Here is an 18,395-nt window from a genome sequence, read left to right on the forward strand (position 1 = left end):
ATTTTCTATACCTTATCCAAATACATATTTTTGGTTATGATTATTAGAAAGGACATAGTGGAGTTTCCATTGTGGGTTGGCAGTTAATGAGCCCAGCTGATATACATGAGTATGTGGGCTTGATCCCCGGCCTCGCTCAGTGAGTTGGGGATCCAGCTTTGCCGTGACTCTGTGGTGTAGGTCGCAGACGTGTCTCAGATCCTGCATTGCTGTGGCTGTGGTATGGGCCAGTGGCTACAGCTCCAATTCAACCCCTAGCCTGGGAACCTCCATATGCCATGGGTGCAGCCCTAAAAAAAAAAAAGACTGAGGGAAACAAAAAGCAGGGAGGCAGTGAGAGATTGGGAATTTGATTTGGAACCCCTCAATCTTAGACTATACATCTGAAGCTGGGTCTTTAGGTCATGGGGAGCCATAGAGAGTTTGTTTGTTTGAAAAAAAAAAAAGAAAGAAAAGGACATGGTGGCCTTGATCAGATGTTCTAGTTTTGCTACAGAATAACACAAAATATAGTAGTTTGAGGGTAAAGAAATGGAAACTCCCAATTAAGCCTGAAAGTTTCAAGCACAGTTCCTAATGCATATAAAAAGAAATAGCATTGGATTCCCTGAAGCTTGTGACCATGGAAAAACTGATATTGCATTCACTGGAGCTTTGCTGCACCTGTCCCTTGAAAACCATCAATGTGTTCTAGCTGGCCTAACAATCAGGGGGAGCTAATACATATGCTGCAGATTCATTCTATGATTTTGAGATATGGAAATACAGTTAAATGTTATTCTACATTAAGTGATATTTTTAAGGGAAATTATTACACACTCTTAGTTGAAGGCAAAATGAAAAAGGCAATCCTTTTTTAATTTGTTCAAATTTAACACATAGCATCTCAAAATGCAAATCTTCCATCTCTTTTGCTTTATTGAGAAATGAAAAAAAACCTTAAAACTTATAGTTTAAATTTTTAATATTTAAATTTTCAAAGCCCATAAAAATTTTTAAAAGTTTATAGAACTTTCGTGATGAATCTAGTGTGTCTTTTTTATTGCCTTTTAAAAGATAATTTAAAGCATTTTGAGGTAAGCTAACCTCTTAATCTTGTAGGATAGCAACATTCTCAACTCTTCCTTAAGAATAATTACTTAATAGAAACAGGTTTGATTATTTTTCTTTGTTATTAATGGCATCGCATTGACAGTGTTCAGTAATGCTATGTTGCAATAAATGAATATGAATTATTTCTGCCTTCAACATCCTCTCCCTAAATAAACAAAAACACAAACAAACACCTATTTGGTATCAAACATGTGAAAGAGAAAGACTGTCAACTCTTAAGCTTAACTGAAGTCAGGAAAAATAGTAAGTCATTCCAGGCATTTGAAATTGTTAGACATTAAACTTTGGGGGGGGGGTATATGAATTCTTTTTATAACAGTCAATATAATCTCTTCTGTGCCTATTTCCCTTGCATGTAAGAGAAATTCTAGTCAATGGCAATACGCTTTACTGCTGCCATTACTGCAGACTTTATAGATCAGAGATGTGTCAGCATGTTAGCTTTAGCAGTAATGCCTCTATTGTGTGAAATCTTATGGGCCTTGCAGGCACTCTCTCATCCTGACACTCATAAAACGTTCAATCCCCATATTTATTATTTAATTTTCTTCCTATATTTAGCAACAGAGCACTTCAGTATATGAATGTGTAGCCAAAAAATGACAGGCAAGCGTGAATGGGACTGAGTTTTAATAATAAACATATTAGGGACTGCTAAAGGAAGTTTAATTAAGAAAAACAAGTTGAGCATGAAATTCATTTTGGAACAAATGCAAGTTAAGTTATTGCTACAGAAGTGAAATCAAAAACCACAGAGATACATCATAGGAAATAAAGTTCTAGGCTGAGACTGGACCTACTAAGTGCAGTTGACATCTAAGTGCCTGCCTTTAATTGATGAGATTGGTTCTGACTTATGAAATCAAAGAATATACACTTTTTCACTAAGTTTTCACTTTTCTATAGCAATTTCGGTTTAGTGTGTTAACTTTGTATCCAGGCATGCTTTCTGCATTAGCTCCCTTGAGACAGGCCACCACAGTAACCTTTCATTTTTCTGTAGTCTGCTTTTCTAATACCACGTGTGCCTGCAGTTAGAGCTACTTGCTAAAACCCATACCACCCCTTTGGGTGTGTTGTAAGTGGTACTTCAGTAAGAGAACTGCTGATATATCATTTTACCTGTACCTATAGTTCTATTTAATTTTTGACATGATTTAGAAAATAAGTAGATTTATTTATATATTTGCTTGTTTATTTATTTGGTGTGAGATTGTATCTTGGGGCACAAGTTGAAGAGGAAATAGATTATTGGGCAAATATTTCCTTAGAATGTGGTTTTCTTTCATTTTGTCTATATTTAAATAATGTAGGTACATTTTTGAAAGACTGAAGCAGTCAGGCAATAATATGAAGGTCTTATGTATGTTCCTCAACAACTACCTTTTTGCTAACATCTGATTGATAGGCTAATTTATCCTTTACATAGATTTTTGGCATCATTTACGTGTAACAGCAGTTTTTTCTTCCTTGAAACACACAATGAATATTGAGTCTTCAGAAAAAAAAAGAGATTAGTTGTAACATTTCAAAGGGATTTGAAAATCTTGTAATCTTTTTTTTAAATAGTTATGGTGAATAATTTCATACTGTCATATGGAATAATCATCATGCTTGGAAACTTAACGTGGTCACATATTAAATCAATGAATACTGATTTGATTTAAAAAAAAAACTTGGAATTATCACTAGTACAAGTTTTTCCATAGAGCAACCATTTTTCTTATGACAAAACTGACCAGGAAAACCACAACATAGAATACTGACCAGTAGTTGTCACAACATTCACACCTGAAAATAATTCTTGAGATATTTAATAGTTAACCATAACACTAAAAGGAAGAAAGGTTCACTTCAGTAACCATTATGTTTCAAGTCAGTGCATCTGTCATTTTTGATTTAAATCTATATTACTTAGCTGTCCAAAACTTTGCACTGAAGTGACATTGTTATCTATCCTTTCTCTTATGGGTGAAAAAAAATGGCACTAGTTTCATTACCTCTTGAGCTATGCCAAGTGTTCTAATGCATCTGTTGCTATGAGACTGATACCAAAAGTTTCTAGTATTCAGCACTGTGGTCTTTAGTAATAACATTTGAGGAGTTAATTAATATACAAAAGTAAAACATTTTACATGTTGCAATAATACAGTAGTAGTAGCGTATACAACTTCTGTGATGACAGGGATTTTTAAATTTTTTTCTGGGTCTTCAAAGTTGTGTGTGTTTCTCTCCAGCACCTAGAATAGTGCCTGGCATACTACTAGTGACCAATAAATATTGTTAAATGAATAAAAAGACCCAGTTGTAACTTTGAATGTTAACAAGTAAATATATAACCTCTTGCTTAATACCTGGTCTCTTCATTTTTGCTTTTATTTTTTTCTTAACATAAAATAATTGGTATTTGAATTGATAGATATTTTAAAGCTATGCACAAAACTCCAAAAGTAAAAAGGAATGTTTTTAAAAGATTGAATTTGAATCAAAAACAAATAATAATTGACTTTTTAGTGAAATTTTTAAATAGTTTATTTATTTTGATAAATTATTTTAGAAGTCTTATAAGTGTAATATAATTATTTGTGGTTATAATTTACCATTATTGTGGTTAAAAATATTATTTTCTGCCATGTATAAAACATTAAAATTCAAGAAACTTTGGAAGCACTAAAAATTATTTCAACTACTTGGAACATAAACAATAGGCTCTAAAATATAATGAATTTTGGTATTTTGGTCATTAATTATAACTTTGTCAGCTTTAAAAACACTTTATAATCACAAGTTTCCTATTATTCAGTTTTATTTATATGGTGAATTCATTTAAGCTTATATGCCATGTGCATGTTAAATTCTTGTGAATGTATATTCAGTGATGTTCTGTTACCCAAATGGCCCATAAATAGAGCATTATTTTTAATTTTGTTATTACTATTACCAATGGAACTGTAATATCAGGGGGAAAATGTCAGTATCTGAAAAAGATTGCAGGTGTAATATTCTTTCTCTTTTGGGGCCTTGGTTGATCTCTAAGCCAGGTCAGGAGTTACAGGAACTCTTACTGTCATTTGGTACCTTACATGAAAGGAGTTGGTGGTTATAGTCCAGTTCCTAGCAGACGATTACTCCTTAAACAATGCTAACTGTAGTATTTGTCAGTTCTAATAGAAACCTAGGACTGAATGGGCATAAAGGTTTAACTATCCCCTCTCTGCTAATCATCCTCCAAGGGGTCAAGATTGACTCACCCTGGCACAGCACCAGACTGAGAAACTTAGCACTGCCTCTGCCAAAGTTGTAGCTATTCTCTGGCAGCAAGGGATTTTTCAAAAAGGACTTTAATTAAGCAGGGCACCAGGAATGGCAATTCTCCATTCTTCCCAGGCCCAGCAACTCACCAGAAACAAAAATAGGCTTACATAGTGAATTGAGAATGTAGTATTGCTCTTAGGTTGTACTATCTTCTCTATGAAGATATCAACAGGCATAATTAAGTTGCTTCTGAACAGGGTGACTTGCAACCCAAAAGCAGCCCTTTTCAAAAAGAAAAAAGAATCAATTTAATATCAAAGGAAGTAATCAGCTCTCCCTGCAGTCTCTCCTGAGCTTTTGAGTGATTATTCATTGTCTTCTGAGGAAATCACAGGGTCCCCCATTATTTTTAAAAACGTATCCTGCAGTATTTTACATATATGTTGAAACTCTTGCCCAAGGTTTTTTTTTTTTTTTTAACATGTCATATAGGTTCCTGCCCTTATTACCCCCTTAACCTTGTGCATTGGAAAGTAGAGACTCTTCAGTAGATTTGAAATTAATTAAATAATTAATATTGAGAGATTCTATCTGGGAGAGTATGTTGAATAAACAGAAAGTAAAACTTTTTTATATAGTTAAATGGATTGTTTCAGACACATCCCCAAAACGAAACAAACAAGAAACTCACCAATGTTTAGCCATTTGTTGCAATGATGGTCTTAGCAGAAACATTCAATTGTAGAATGCAGAAGGAAATGCTATTACTTTGATCTCTTTTTCTTTGTGTTGTCAGAAAGCTGTTATGGCACCTTAGAATCCCATTTTTTGTCAAACAATAATGGAATTAGGCGCCAGTCTGTATGGCTATGCATGCACACCTCTGTATGATGAGGAAGTTTCCTTGTACTTCTATTAGTTTTCACCTCTTCTCTGTTTTGTCCCCTCTTGCTGCAACTATAATTGAGATACTTTCTTCACAGAGGCCAGGTATCAGAGGAAGAAATAAAATCTGAGGTAAGGTTAATTGTTGAAAAATAATATAATAAATGAATGGGTTTTTCATTCAAGAAATATTCTCTAGTGACCTACAATGTAATGAATTGTTCTGGGGACAATTGTTAAAAATCAACAATTCAAAAGCCATAACCTCTATGGTCAACAATTAAGGCTATCGGATTGTATTCTTTTTGTGATTATAATTATCCTCATCATACTTGGGATAAGATCTCACCTCCCTAATGTTTTGGCCTCAACCTTTTTTTTGAATGGTCAGTTCCCCTCCAGCCAGATGCCTACCCCCACCCCAAGTCACACAAATCTCTTTGTTCATAGAAAGCCTCAGCCTTCTCAGCATTTGAGTCTTCTCTTGTCTCTGTCTGACACGCTTTGTCCCCTGCCAACTTCTCAACTTTCAGAACCCACTTTACAGGTCATTTCTTCAGATCATCCTTCCTCCAGGCTTATTAACTCTCCCCTCAGAGCACCCTGCATTGTCCTTCTTGGCAAAGCACTTATGACTAAATAGTTGTCAGTGTGATTGATTAACATAAAGTTTGTCTTCTTCATTGAATTTTAGTCTCTGAAAATCAACACCTTGCCTATCTTGTTCATATCCACCTGCCAATGCCTGGCACTAAATGATGTAAGAATCGAAGAATGAAGAGGGAATCTGAGTTTGCAAATTATTGCAGTAAAAAGGACTATAGGTTCAGTTACAAGTAAGGCAACAAATGCTTTGAGAGTTGAGGGGAGTGTTTTTGTTGCTGAGAGGATCTGGGAAGGAAGTACTAACATTTGAACCAGGCCTTGAAGGATCCTAGCTGGAGTCCCTCTAGGCAAAATCCGAAGGGGAGAGTATTTTCTAGGAAGGAAGATCTTAGTAAATAAGTTGGGCCCAGTTCACTGACCACTGATCCCAGTGCTGTGTTTTATTTGTTTGCTTTATTAGTATTTTTTTTTTCTCACAAAGATAATTTGCTACCGCATATAGCCTCTGTGATGTACACGTGGATTACTTCATTACTTCTTTAAGATATTTCTTTGATCAAATTTTTCTTCCCATTACTGTCCAATTTTAGCTTGCTTTTTCTCCTTAACATACTATTTCCTCTATTATTTATATACATCATGTAGAGAAGTTCATTCAGTGTAGAAATAGCCCAAGGAGAGAGAGAACAAGTAAAACCCCACTTACATTTTCTTCAAAGGAAGGGAGAATGGGATGTAACCTAGGAATGCGTTGAGGGCTGCCTACCCTTCTTCCTAGAAGGAGGCTCTGGACAAAATTGAGGAGGAGGGAGAGTCTAACTTTAGAGTCTACTAATTCTTCTGCCTTATCTGTTTCTCTTTGTCTGCTACATTTATTTATTTATTTACTTGTTCTTATTTTATGGAAAAATATTTCAGTGGCCTGTGTTTCTGATCTTTGGTTTAATTATCAGTTACACAAAGATGATAATTATCCCTACCTCTTGGTATTTAGAGACAATTAAATCAGATGATATATGTAGCTCCCTGCCCCAGTCCATGCTCATTGGCCATAGCATTAATCAAGTTATTAATTGGTTAACAATGGTCATGATAGAATATACTTGTGACCACATTTGTTCTCAATAGCTCCATGTTGGCACAGCCACAACATGGGTGGTGATAGCCCTTGAACTTCTGTGTGATTGAACTTTGATATTCCCATCTTTGTGATTTGTGGTTCTATTCCTTTCTTAATTTTTCTCCTTATCCCTACCCTTCTGGTACTGCTTGCCTTCCTACCCAGATTTAATTAATCCTTTCAACACTAGAATTACTATTTCTTATAAATTTTGCTCCTTTAAATTCTACCATTCTTGACTTGCTTATCCCCAGTTCTAACTTCTCTCATTTACTTTATGCCCCAGGTTATAGGATGCTACTGGAAAAATTCTCAATTTGGAGCTACTCTAAATCATGCCTATTAATTAACCCAGAAAGGTGACCAGCTACCTTCATATTCCCTCTGGTTGGTGTCCCTCCTGTGTGTTTCACTCTCCTGAGAACCCTCAGACTGAACATATGACTTTATTGGATTAATCTCATTCAAGAACAAAGCAAAATGTCATGAATCATAAAGGTTCAAGGCATATTCTTTAGAGTTAGGAAGTCTGCCCTTTTTTAGCATTGTAGCCTTAAGAAAGTTACCTAAGCACCTAAAGCCTCATTTTCCTTATCTCAATTAAGAATATCTGGCTTATAAGTTTGTTAGGAGACCTAAATGACATGAAACAGGTTAAGTGCTTGGATATGGCATAAGTAGTTGGTGATCTATAATATTAGCTGTTTTTGATATCATTTTCCCATAAATGTGGATGTATTCAGCTATACTTCAAATCAAACATGAAAATAAAATAGCTTCTGGTTTCTTTCCCACCAGTTCATTTACTGAGGTAATGATTTCCACACGTATGTGGTTACACAATCTTCTGCTTTTAATAACCTAATCATGGAAAAAGTATAAAATATATGCTTATACTCCTGCATAGATGTCTCTATCAGCAGATTACAAAACAAAGACAAAATCAGATATTAAATAATGAGAAAGATAAAGTCAGTATTTTTTAATTTCTTATAAATTTAGTGCCTTCATTCCATCATTCATTAATATCTCAAGATGTAGAGATTCTCAGGGCATATTCCCACTACTAAAATAGATATAAATTTGCATTTCAAAGTTATCTTTCTGATATTTTCAAATATTTTTGTCTGCTTGTTATTATATGTGATTAGATAGCCATTATTTTTAGTCTTGCGATGTAGCTGAAGAAAAGCTTATACTAGATGTAGAAGTTTTATTTCAGCTCGTTTCTTGTCCTTATGGTTCTATTACTGGTAGTTCCTTTAATCTATATTTATCTTGTGGGAAAAACTTAATTCAGTAGTCAATTTTTAGAGGGTTACATTAACTAAAACATGATTTTAAAAAGGAATAAATCTACTTATCCAGATTTATTCTTGGTGTTAACACTTAGTACATCACTGAACATTGAAGAGGAACAGTAACAGCTAAAAACTGCCACTACCGGCAAACTCACCACAGTGTAGAACCATCACCTTCCTAAGAACATCTCAAGCACTATGTGCATCACACAACCATATGAACACACTGGTGTGAAACCATATATTCATGTTAGCAAAGCTTAATTTCCTTCTCTGTTTGCTTTATGTAAAAACATTACAATTGTAGAAATTCAACAGTTTACTTCCTTTCTCTCATCTGGTCCTCTTGTGGTGGGAGATCTCTGTTCCATAGTACTGCCAGTTTAATTATCTTATGAATAGATTTGATAATACTCTTCTCCTGTTAAGAATATTTAATGGCTTTTCATCATACAGTGAATAAAATTCAAACTCCTTAGCCTTTTAGGGAAAGGCTTGCTTGATTTGGCTGTAACCTTTCTTTTCAATTCTATCTAATGCTCAACCTCATTTACTTTGTGTTCTGACCAAACTAAACTGCACCCTCTTCAAACGTAGCTGCTTCTTTCCTTTCTGTCAAAGGTCAGGTTTCCTGAAGAAAAAAATAAAAAGACTCTGAGATGGAAGTTTGCCTGCAAAAAGTTTATTGGGACAGTACCAGTGGGAAAAAACACCTGGGAGGGAGTCAGAGAATCAACAACCAACTCCTTCTACCCATTTCCACAGGGAGCTTTGGGGTTGGCCTGAGTTGGTTGCATTGAGACAAGAAGACTAGACCTTTCTTGCTACAGTATGTGGACTTGCTACTTGAATGTGAGCTGCTCCCAGGGAGATTGAGCACCATACTGTCCATTACATATCTTTTCCACTGTTTTTAGAATGTTCCCTCTACCTTGAATTTCTTCTGTGACCATAAGTATTGTCCAGTCCTTTGAGGCCCAGCTCATATTCCTCCTGTTTCATGAACTCTTTCTTAATCCACTGACATGAGGTAGACCTGTCTCTTTCTTTTTTTAAAGTCTAGCAACCTTTTTTTCTGATTGCATTCATTTGTTTATTCATCTCATTTTAAGTTACTATGTAAATTAACTACATATTACTTACTTAAGCATTCAGTTACTGAACAGACTCATAGGACTCAAATAGTTTATGCTCATTTAACATCTTTATTACAGGCCAATGAATCAATAGAGCAACCGCAGGAGAAAAGTATGCCTTGAATGGGGTCTGGAAATGCCAGACTCAGGCTTCTTTGTTTTCCTACTTCTGGATCCCAAAGGATACCCCTTGTGTCCAGGTCATGAACCACCACTGGTGTACATGTGAAACATCTTGGTACAGGAAGCCCACGATCTGCTGGTGGTCAGGTTGTCTTAAACAAATGTGCATAAGCACATTTCAGTTACACTGCCAGGCTTAGCCATGGAAAACTGCCATACTCCACTGAAACCAGTTATTACTAAATGCAATTATTATTAAATTATTATTACTAAATCCAATTCTTAAATCCCATGATTATTACTGAGTGCTATTGACAGGCTATGTTCTAACCTCAAAGCAGCTTATTGATTCATACATATAAAACATTCTTTATCTTAGGTGAATGCAGTCAATCTTTGTTGTCTCCAGATATGTATTGTAAATTTACCTATTCTCTAAAATGTATTTGTAACTTCAAAGTCAATACTCATAATGCTTTTGCCATCATTTGCAGGCATGAGCAAAGCAGCAAAAATGTGTTTCCTCATGAACACATTTCCTGCTGAGGTTGAGCAAAGTAATTATCTCACTTCGTGTTCATCTCCTATGTGGAGATGCATAGAGGATGGAGATGGTAGAGTATAGCATAGTGCAAGGAGCTCTAGCTCCAGGTCAATTGGAGGGGGATTGAATCCCAGTTCTGGCAGCTGGTAGTGAGGTGGCCTCAGACAAGTCATTAAATAGTTCTGAACTTTGTTTACTGTTTTGTAAAAGAAAATAGAACCTACTAGGATGAATTGTTTTCAAAAGGGTTTAGGATTATAATTTATAACAGTGATGTACATGCAGATGCATATATATATGCATTTCCCTCAGAATGATACAGTTCCCTCAGAACAATGGATACAGAGGCATTTCTCTTAGAACAATGGGTCTGTATTCCATAATTCAGTGTTTGCAGTGACTTAGAACATAACTATGTGGTGAATAAAGACCATCAGTTGTGTAGCACTACCAAGCTCCATGCAACTCTGATGATAAGCTTGCCGCCAAACCAGATCAGCTGAGACCCATATGTGCACAATGTAAAGGATTTTCACATAAATTTTATGATGAAAATTTAATTTAAAAATAAAGATATTTTTAAAATAATAGCACAAAATCCTTGCCCTTGAATAACAAATTCAGTATGAGGGAGTTGGGTTAAACAATAAAACAAATAAAAACACACAATAAAAGTAAAATAGAAAATTAAAAAAGGCTATGTAGATTTAGAAGTTAGAGTCATTCTCCTGAATTCCACCTCCCCATATATCTTGTATTTATTAGAGACATTTCCTGTCACATTTCAACCTGTAATAGACACATTTTACTTCTTTACAATATTGTAGCTACTTGGGAACAATGACTAGATTGTACTTATCTTTAAGTTCTCATAATGATTAGCACAATAGTTTATACACTGTAGATGTCCAATAAATGTTTATTGAGTGAATGAAGGAGCAGATGAATGTGGCCACCCACTGTGATTATTTAATGTCCTAGAAATTTCCATCTAGTCTCTCCAGCATCATCTTTTTGATTTGGGTCACTCGGGAACAAACTGGTTGAGAACTAGATGTTATGATAAATTAATGCAAGGAGATCATATATTCCCATTTATGATATATTTTTAAATATTTTTTATCTCAGCAGGATTGCACATGTTTTAACCTAAATATATCCCATTTATGATATATTTTTAAATATTATTTTTTATCTCAGTGGGATTGCACATGTTTTAACATTTAAACCTAATGCCATGTTTGTGAGCTGGTATCTTCACCTATTGCAAGTCAGAGAAAGGAAGCTAGTCCTGTGTGAATTGATAGGCTCATCTACTTGTCTAGAGTGCCAAATAAGCCTTTCTGACTTCATTATTTGCATGTATTTATTATAAATTATTTACGTAAAAATACAGAGAATTCCATAACAAAAGGTTGTGTGTGAGACACAATACCATCAAATCTTAGATTTGTAAAATTTGCTGTAATTAATTAATTGTGGTCTTTTAAGGCCTCATCACAGGTTATCATTCTTATTCCAATTAATTAATAACATCAATTGATAGAACTAATTTTCTACCCTTTTTTCTTTACCCATGTATAACAAATATTCTGTTTATATGTATTTATCTGTGAATAATATGTAGTTTTATTTTGTCTTCATATTTAAACTTTATTTAAATAGCATTTTACTGTGCCTGATCTTTGTTAAAAATTTTTGAGATTTATCCATGTTGATATATTTAGGTCTAGGTTTTTTATTTTCATTGAAGTATGGAATTCAAATTTGTGGATGAATTATAATTCATTTATCAATATCTATTAATGCATATTTATGCTATTAGGAATTTGAGTTTTTTGGGGTTACCCATTGTTTTTCTATCATGATCTTGTGTAAATACATATGAACACCCAGTCACTGCATTCAATGTAAAGTTAAAACAGGTAAAAAAAAAAAATAACAAAATAAAATCTAAAGTTCCACCAGGAACAGAGGAAATCATTTAAAATTTTCTATTTCTATGAGATTGTCGGAGTGTATATCTAGAGTCTATCTTCTGAAGGAACATAAACCCCTTTTACAATTCAATTTTAACTGCACTAGGATCATTTTTTTAATGGTGAAAGGAGAGACTGTATCCTGTGTAATGATTAAGAGGATGGCCTTTAAATTAGATGCCAGTGGGCTCTTGGATCTGCTATTGATTGCTTGAGAGACCTGGGCCAAGATACTTAACCTCTTTAAGTCTCAGTTCCTTCTGAGTACAAAGGGGATAACTGTTGAACCCAATTTATAGGTTGTTATAAATGAGATGAAAACACCTAAGAGCTCAAGAGTTTGGCATATGCTAAGGAAGTACCAATAAATAGGAAGAAAAAACCTGCCAACAAATTTGAGAATTTTTATATTTAGGCATATATATGCACATATATGTTTAAATTTTCAGTTGTTTAAACAAGCCATATCTTTTATATTAGACTTGGGCAACTGTTACTACTATAGTAGTAACCTCTGAAAAATATTTGGGATCAATACTATAGTTTTCTATAAAGGTGAGCCCATGTATAATGGGATATTTTTGTAACTTCAAAAGCTAAACATTATTAGAATTTGAAAATTTACTGTAGTATGAAAAACTCTGATCCTCCACAATTTGTGTTAAAGTGCACATTAGTGGGAAACAAGAGGCCTTTTATTTTTAACATAGTTAAGGATTTGTAAGTACAAAAATGAGTGTCATTTTGTTAGTAACCAAACAAGTACTTTTTATTATTGATGATAAACCAAGTGTGTAAAGAAGAATTTTTGGAAATTACTGTGTTTGAAAATTAGGTTGAATAAAATATGGTGATGGCGACATTTAAGTCCTTACCACATACAGGTTCTCTATTTTAGGTATTTTAGATGTCAAAATGATGTTTTTTAAATACCAAAAGGTGACTAGGAAAAACTGAGTTGTGCTTTGACCTACCACTGTGCAAAAAAGAACATAATATACTGTTAATAGAAATGGTTTGTGTAGCTCAATCTTCCGTACATGCTAGAGTTCCGGGACACGAATGGGATTGGGTCTAAGGCTGTCTTTCTCGTGTTAATGTGCTTTCACAGCAAAAGTGTGCAAATTAACACAGACTAAAGTATCCTTGAAGAAAGACATTTATCTCCTTATTGCCTCTGTGATGAATTGTTCAGAGCTAAAGAACACCAAGCTTGAACCAAATCTCCTGCTGCCCTATATAGTTTTTACAATCTCCTTTTCAATAACACAAAGTCAGGGCAGCCTCGCTGCCAGACCAGCACTTCTTCAGGAATCTTCCCATCATATAATAGGGTGGAACCATCGGTAATACAAATAAACACTATTATTTTCAAACTAAGTACTTTAAAAGGTTGCTTGAACAAGAAGAGACAAATTTGTCTGGTGGTGTGCTATTTTGCAGTTAATATGAGATTCCATTGTGAATTGCACTGCACTGAATGTTACATTTTATTCTGATGGTCTTAAGTTGGACTGGGTAAACAGTGCTAAAGGTTTGATTAAAGTTAACCTGCAGGATGCTATGATTAGGTGTGGTGGTTCTTTTAAACTACGACACCTTTTTTGGTATTGCTCCTTTGATATTTGACAGATAATGAGAACATTTTTAATTTAATATATTGACTTTGACTCAGAAATTTATTTTTCTGTTGCACAATTACTGATATATAAAATATATAGCTATATGGTTAAAAAATCATCTGCAATAAATTACGCCAAAGTGTATCTCTTTTTTCAAATTGTGTCTAAAATCATTTTATGTTTCAAATTCTTGAATCTTAAGTTATTGTGAAGGAGCTATAGCCAATGATTTTATGCCTACTTTTCAGAAACAGCAACGAGATTGTACTTATAAATTAGTTCCTCTTAAATGATCATAGTTGAGCTAACACTGGTTTCCTTGTTCTAACATTGTTTTTGTTTTTTCTATAGCACAGGGTTGGGGACCACCTTTTTCTTTGTTTGTTTTTTAATATATATATATAGTCAGTCTTCAAAATTTGTTTGTATTTCACTAATTCCATACCAGTATTTTAAAAAAGGCTTTCTTCTATTGAATCTTCATTTTTAAGTAGGTTTGGTGATTAATATTGTGGTTCCTTGAAGTGTTTGAAAACCTTTAGTAATGGGGAAATTTCTCACATACACTTCAGTATTTTAAGAAAACTGCATTGTGAAATGCTCCTGAAACTGTGTGTTTTGACGAGGCCTGCTTCAACTTAAATAGGTCTAAAATCAGGAGGCAAGTTTCTCAATATTCCAATAATCAGTTATTTAACCTGTCAAATCATATCAAACCATAATTTTCCTATGGTAGTATTTAACTCACCTGAATCTGCCACTAGTAATGTATTTCTGTAGCTTGTAAAACATCTAGTTATCACTCTGTCTATTTTAGCTTGTTCATACTAATGATTTATTTTCATTTTCTCTAGGATATAGACCTGCAGCTAACTGGATTTGATTTATAAGAGGGAAATATACAGTCAATGGCCACTCTTCTCACATTGGTACTATGGAAAACAGAATCGTCAATAGGACATGGTCTGATAAATAGTGATGATTGAAGATTCTGCTTCAATACATGTGAAATCAATGGGAGATACAGGCTGCATGAAGAGCTTTCTGAGCTTTTCTTGACAAGCTCATCTTTAAGAAATCGGAAGTATATTCTACCATTTATACGGCTTTTCTCAAGTGGATACAAATACTTTTGCCTCACTGTAACCAGACAACTATACAACTAATGTGGGACCATGGCACTGCCCAGATGCACGTGGCCAAATTATGTTTGGAGAGCAGTAATGGCATGCTTGGTACACAGGGGATTGGGTGCCTCATTGACTCTTTGTGTGTTGGGCTGTTTGCTTCAGGCTGCTCATGTGCTCTCACAAAAATTGGATGATGCAGATCCACTGGTGACTACCAACTTTGGCAAGATAAGAGGGATTAAGAAAGAACTCAATAATGAAATTTTGGGTCCTGTTATTCAGTTTCTTGGGGTTCCATATGCAGCCCCACCAACAGGAGAACATCGTTTTCAGCCTCCAGAACCACCATCTCCCTGGTCAGATGTCAGGAACGCTACTCAGTTTGCTCCTGTGTGTCCGCAGAATATCATCGATGGCAGATTGCCAGAAGTCATGCTTCCTGTGTGGTTTACTAATAACTTGGATGTGGTTTCATCATATGTACAAGACCAGAGTGAGGACTGCCTGTATTTAAACATATATGTCCCAACTGAGGATGGTGAGTTTACTACCGGAAAAACAGGGAGATAAATTTATATTTTTCTTTTCTATTCTAAGTATTAACAATATTAATTCATGCGTATTGGTAGCATGCATGGCTTTTCCTGTTGGCATGTAGACATATTATACATGCGTGCATGCTGCTCTTTTTGTTTATGTGTGTTAGTGTATCTGTTCTTATTTTTTCCCGTGCCTACTCATTTTCTTTCCTCTGCAGCACGTATATTTAGGTAGAAATGGGTTCCTAATTTCCATTTCCTACCAAATGACTTCTGAGAAGATGCATCAACATTTTTCCATTGCATGTGCAGGCTCAACGAATTGGGGATCTTTCGCACTCAGTAAATGCAGGAGCATATTAAGTTAGACAGTGGTGTTGCATGTTCCGGCGGTCTGTGATGGAGCGCCATGTTATTTTCTAGTCTTCTATTCATTTTTCAGTAAAAAGAATATCCAAGGAATGTGCCAGAAAACCCGGCAAGAAAATATGTAGAAAAGGAGGTATGTATAAAAGTGGAAATAAAAAATGGGGGAAACAGCTTGCAGAGGAAGAACAAGATATTCTCCCTTAGGATGATCTGCTGATGCTGGGAAGTGAATAGTTAGGCGATATTTGGAAGTTAATGAAGCCTGTCAAAGCATAGAAAGATGGTTAAGGAGAACTCTAGCTGAGTAGATGACATTGACAAAGCTCTTTGGTGGTGCCTTGTGTGCTTGTGCTGGTAGCATTGACAGGAGTTGAAGTTCTGATTTGAGTGTGTGTATAGAGGAAAAGATACTTAGGTTATTATGTTGCCTACAGGGAAATCCAAAGATGCTGGTCAAGTGGTCAACTTTGATCTCAGAAACCTTTTCTACAGATAAGAGATTTCTGCTCCTGTTAAAATTGATCAGTTCAATAACAAGTCCAGGTTTTTTTGTTTGTTTGTTTATTCTTAGTTCCTTCGGAACACCCTGTGGACTTTGTCATATAAGGGTAAATTTGCCATAACTATTTGGCACTTACCAATATTAAGTAATGATATTTTTCCCCAGATGGTCTTTCCATTTTCAGTCACTCTTCCAGAAAAAAAAGATTTAATTTTACAGCTTTTTATACTAAATATTTACAGTCTTAAAATTGCTTTAGCATTTTTATATTTATGTTAAACAATTTAAAACATAGGGAAGAACATGATTCAGAAGCTACAATTAAATCAACCTTCAAATCATCCTCTAGCCAGATTGAGCAAATGTAGACACTGACAGCTGCAAGCTTGCATCTGAATGTAGCTTGTCCACACTCCATTTTTATATAACATCCAGTAAATCACTCATAAAAGAGTATGATTTTCCATGGCAGTAAATTATCTAAGTGTTATTTTGACCTTATTATAACTTTGTAGAATTTTCAATCTTCATACAGAAGTCATATTAATATTCTAGTGCTGTACATTCTCTATGCACCTCTAAAATCTGGCTGGACCAAGTCAGATTTCATTACAACATCCTTGTGGGGTGCGAGTGTCTAAACTGTTCTTTTACTGGGATTGTGTTATATGGAAGAATCTTCATATAACCAAATCCTCATTTGCAGATCAGAAATATTTGCATTAAATTGAGTTTTGTTTTGTTTTTGTTCATTTCTTTCTTAAGTAGATAGAATGGGATTTAACCTTTATTTTATTATTATAAAATGTCATGATTTGGGTTAAAAGAATAGTACTTAATAAGGTAGATATGGAGGCAACAAGGATGTTTTAAATAATTAAAAAAGTCTCTTGTTTTTTCCCAAATGAGAATAACTGCAGTAATTTACATGCTTTCAACTAATGTACAATACTGCAGTGGTTATTATTATGCAGCTTATCAAGCATGTGTAATTAGCTAAGTGACTTTTGCCTCCTATCACAAAGATGTTGATTCACAAAGTCATAAATAAAGATGCTATTGAAGAATGCATAAATAGACCATAATACATAAAAGCATGTACAATCAAAAAATGATAAGGACACCAAAAGGTAAGCTAGTAAGTAAGAAAGTGACCTTTATCCTCATACAACTTCAGAAGGAAATGGACTCATTAGAAAAGTATTTTTCATTGTTCTTTGGGTTGTTGGTTCCATCTACTTTATGAGAGAATTGGCAAAGAAGTATGTAGGCTGTGCTATTTACTTTGGCAAAATTTGAACTAATTTATAATTAGCCTGAAGACAAGATCTATAGATACCTACATCAGTTTGTATGGTTTATAATCCAAACCAATTGTGTTTTTATAGTAAGAATTCTAGAGAATTGATTCACTTTGTTAATATATCCAATTATTATTAAATAAGTTTTTATTTATTAGCTGTTTGTATATTATCCTAAAATCTAAATAACAAAGAATTTAATGTAATTCTCTATGCAAATAGTCTTTTTAGAAAAATAAACAAAACTAAATTTTATAGCTTGACTTGTAACCTGAGGAGTAGAAATTTCTTCCCAAAGTTTCAGCTGTTTTTTTCTTCTCTGTCATGAAGGATCTATCCTGGTCACTTCAAGAAATCATGTTTTGCTAGTTCAAAAAATGTTAGTCATTTCATATTTATACATATATATATTGCATATGAACTGTGAGTTCTTCAAAAGAATTCTGGAAATTTATAAATAATGGTTTAGATAAGAATAGTTGTACTGTATTTTATCCAGGTACTAATAAAATTTTGGCTTATTATTTATCTCTTTTTTAAATTGTGTATAGTCATCTGCAGAGGCAGATGGACCCCCACTCTTGTGCCAATCTGAGTATATTGTGTTCATTCAAAACTGTTTAATTGCCTAAGTCATGTGTTAGTCAAGGGGGTTAGTAATGAATGAAACAAAGATCTCTTCTCTCATAGAACTTACGTTCAAGAAGTTTACAAAGAACAAAGCATTTTTTGCATTTTAATTTGTGTGAAAGGAAGAAAATCTTCTCCCTCCTCTGAGATGCCTTGCTATAATTTTTAAATAGAGCTTTTAAAATATTTTTTTCCTGTGCAGTTGAATAAAAAATACAATTTTTTTTACTATTAGCTTGC

The 18,395-nt window shown here is 34.3% G+C and overlaps 1 protein-coding gene across 1 annotated transcript in view; it reads left to right on the top strand.

The window, feature by feature from the left end:
• The window catches only part of NLGN1 (neuroligin 1), a 713,580-nt gene that overhangs the window by 2,905 nt on the left and 692,280 nt on the right, over window positions 1-18,395 (top strand). The window contains exon 2 of the mRNA XM_047786673.1: window positions 14,539-15,352. Coding sequence (XP_047642629.1) covers window positions 14,860-15,352 — 493 coding nt within the window. The 5' untranslated portion in view covers window positions 14,539-14,859. The remainder of the gene's footprint in view (window positions 1-14,538; window positions 15,353-18,395) is intronic.

Source organism: Phacochoerus africanus, chromosome 1, assembly GCF_016906955.1.
Source record: "Phacochoerus africanus isolate WHEZ1 chromosome 1, ROS_Pafr_v1, whole genome shotgun sequence".
NCBI classification, from domain to species: domain Eukaryota; kingdom Metazoa; phylum Chordata; class Mammalia; order Artiodactyla; family Suidae; genus Phacochoerus; species Phacochoerus africanus.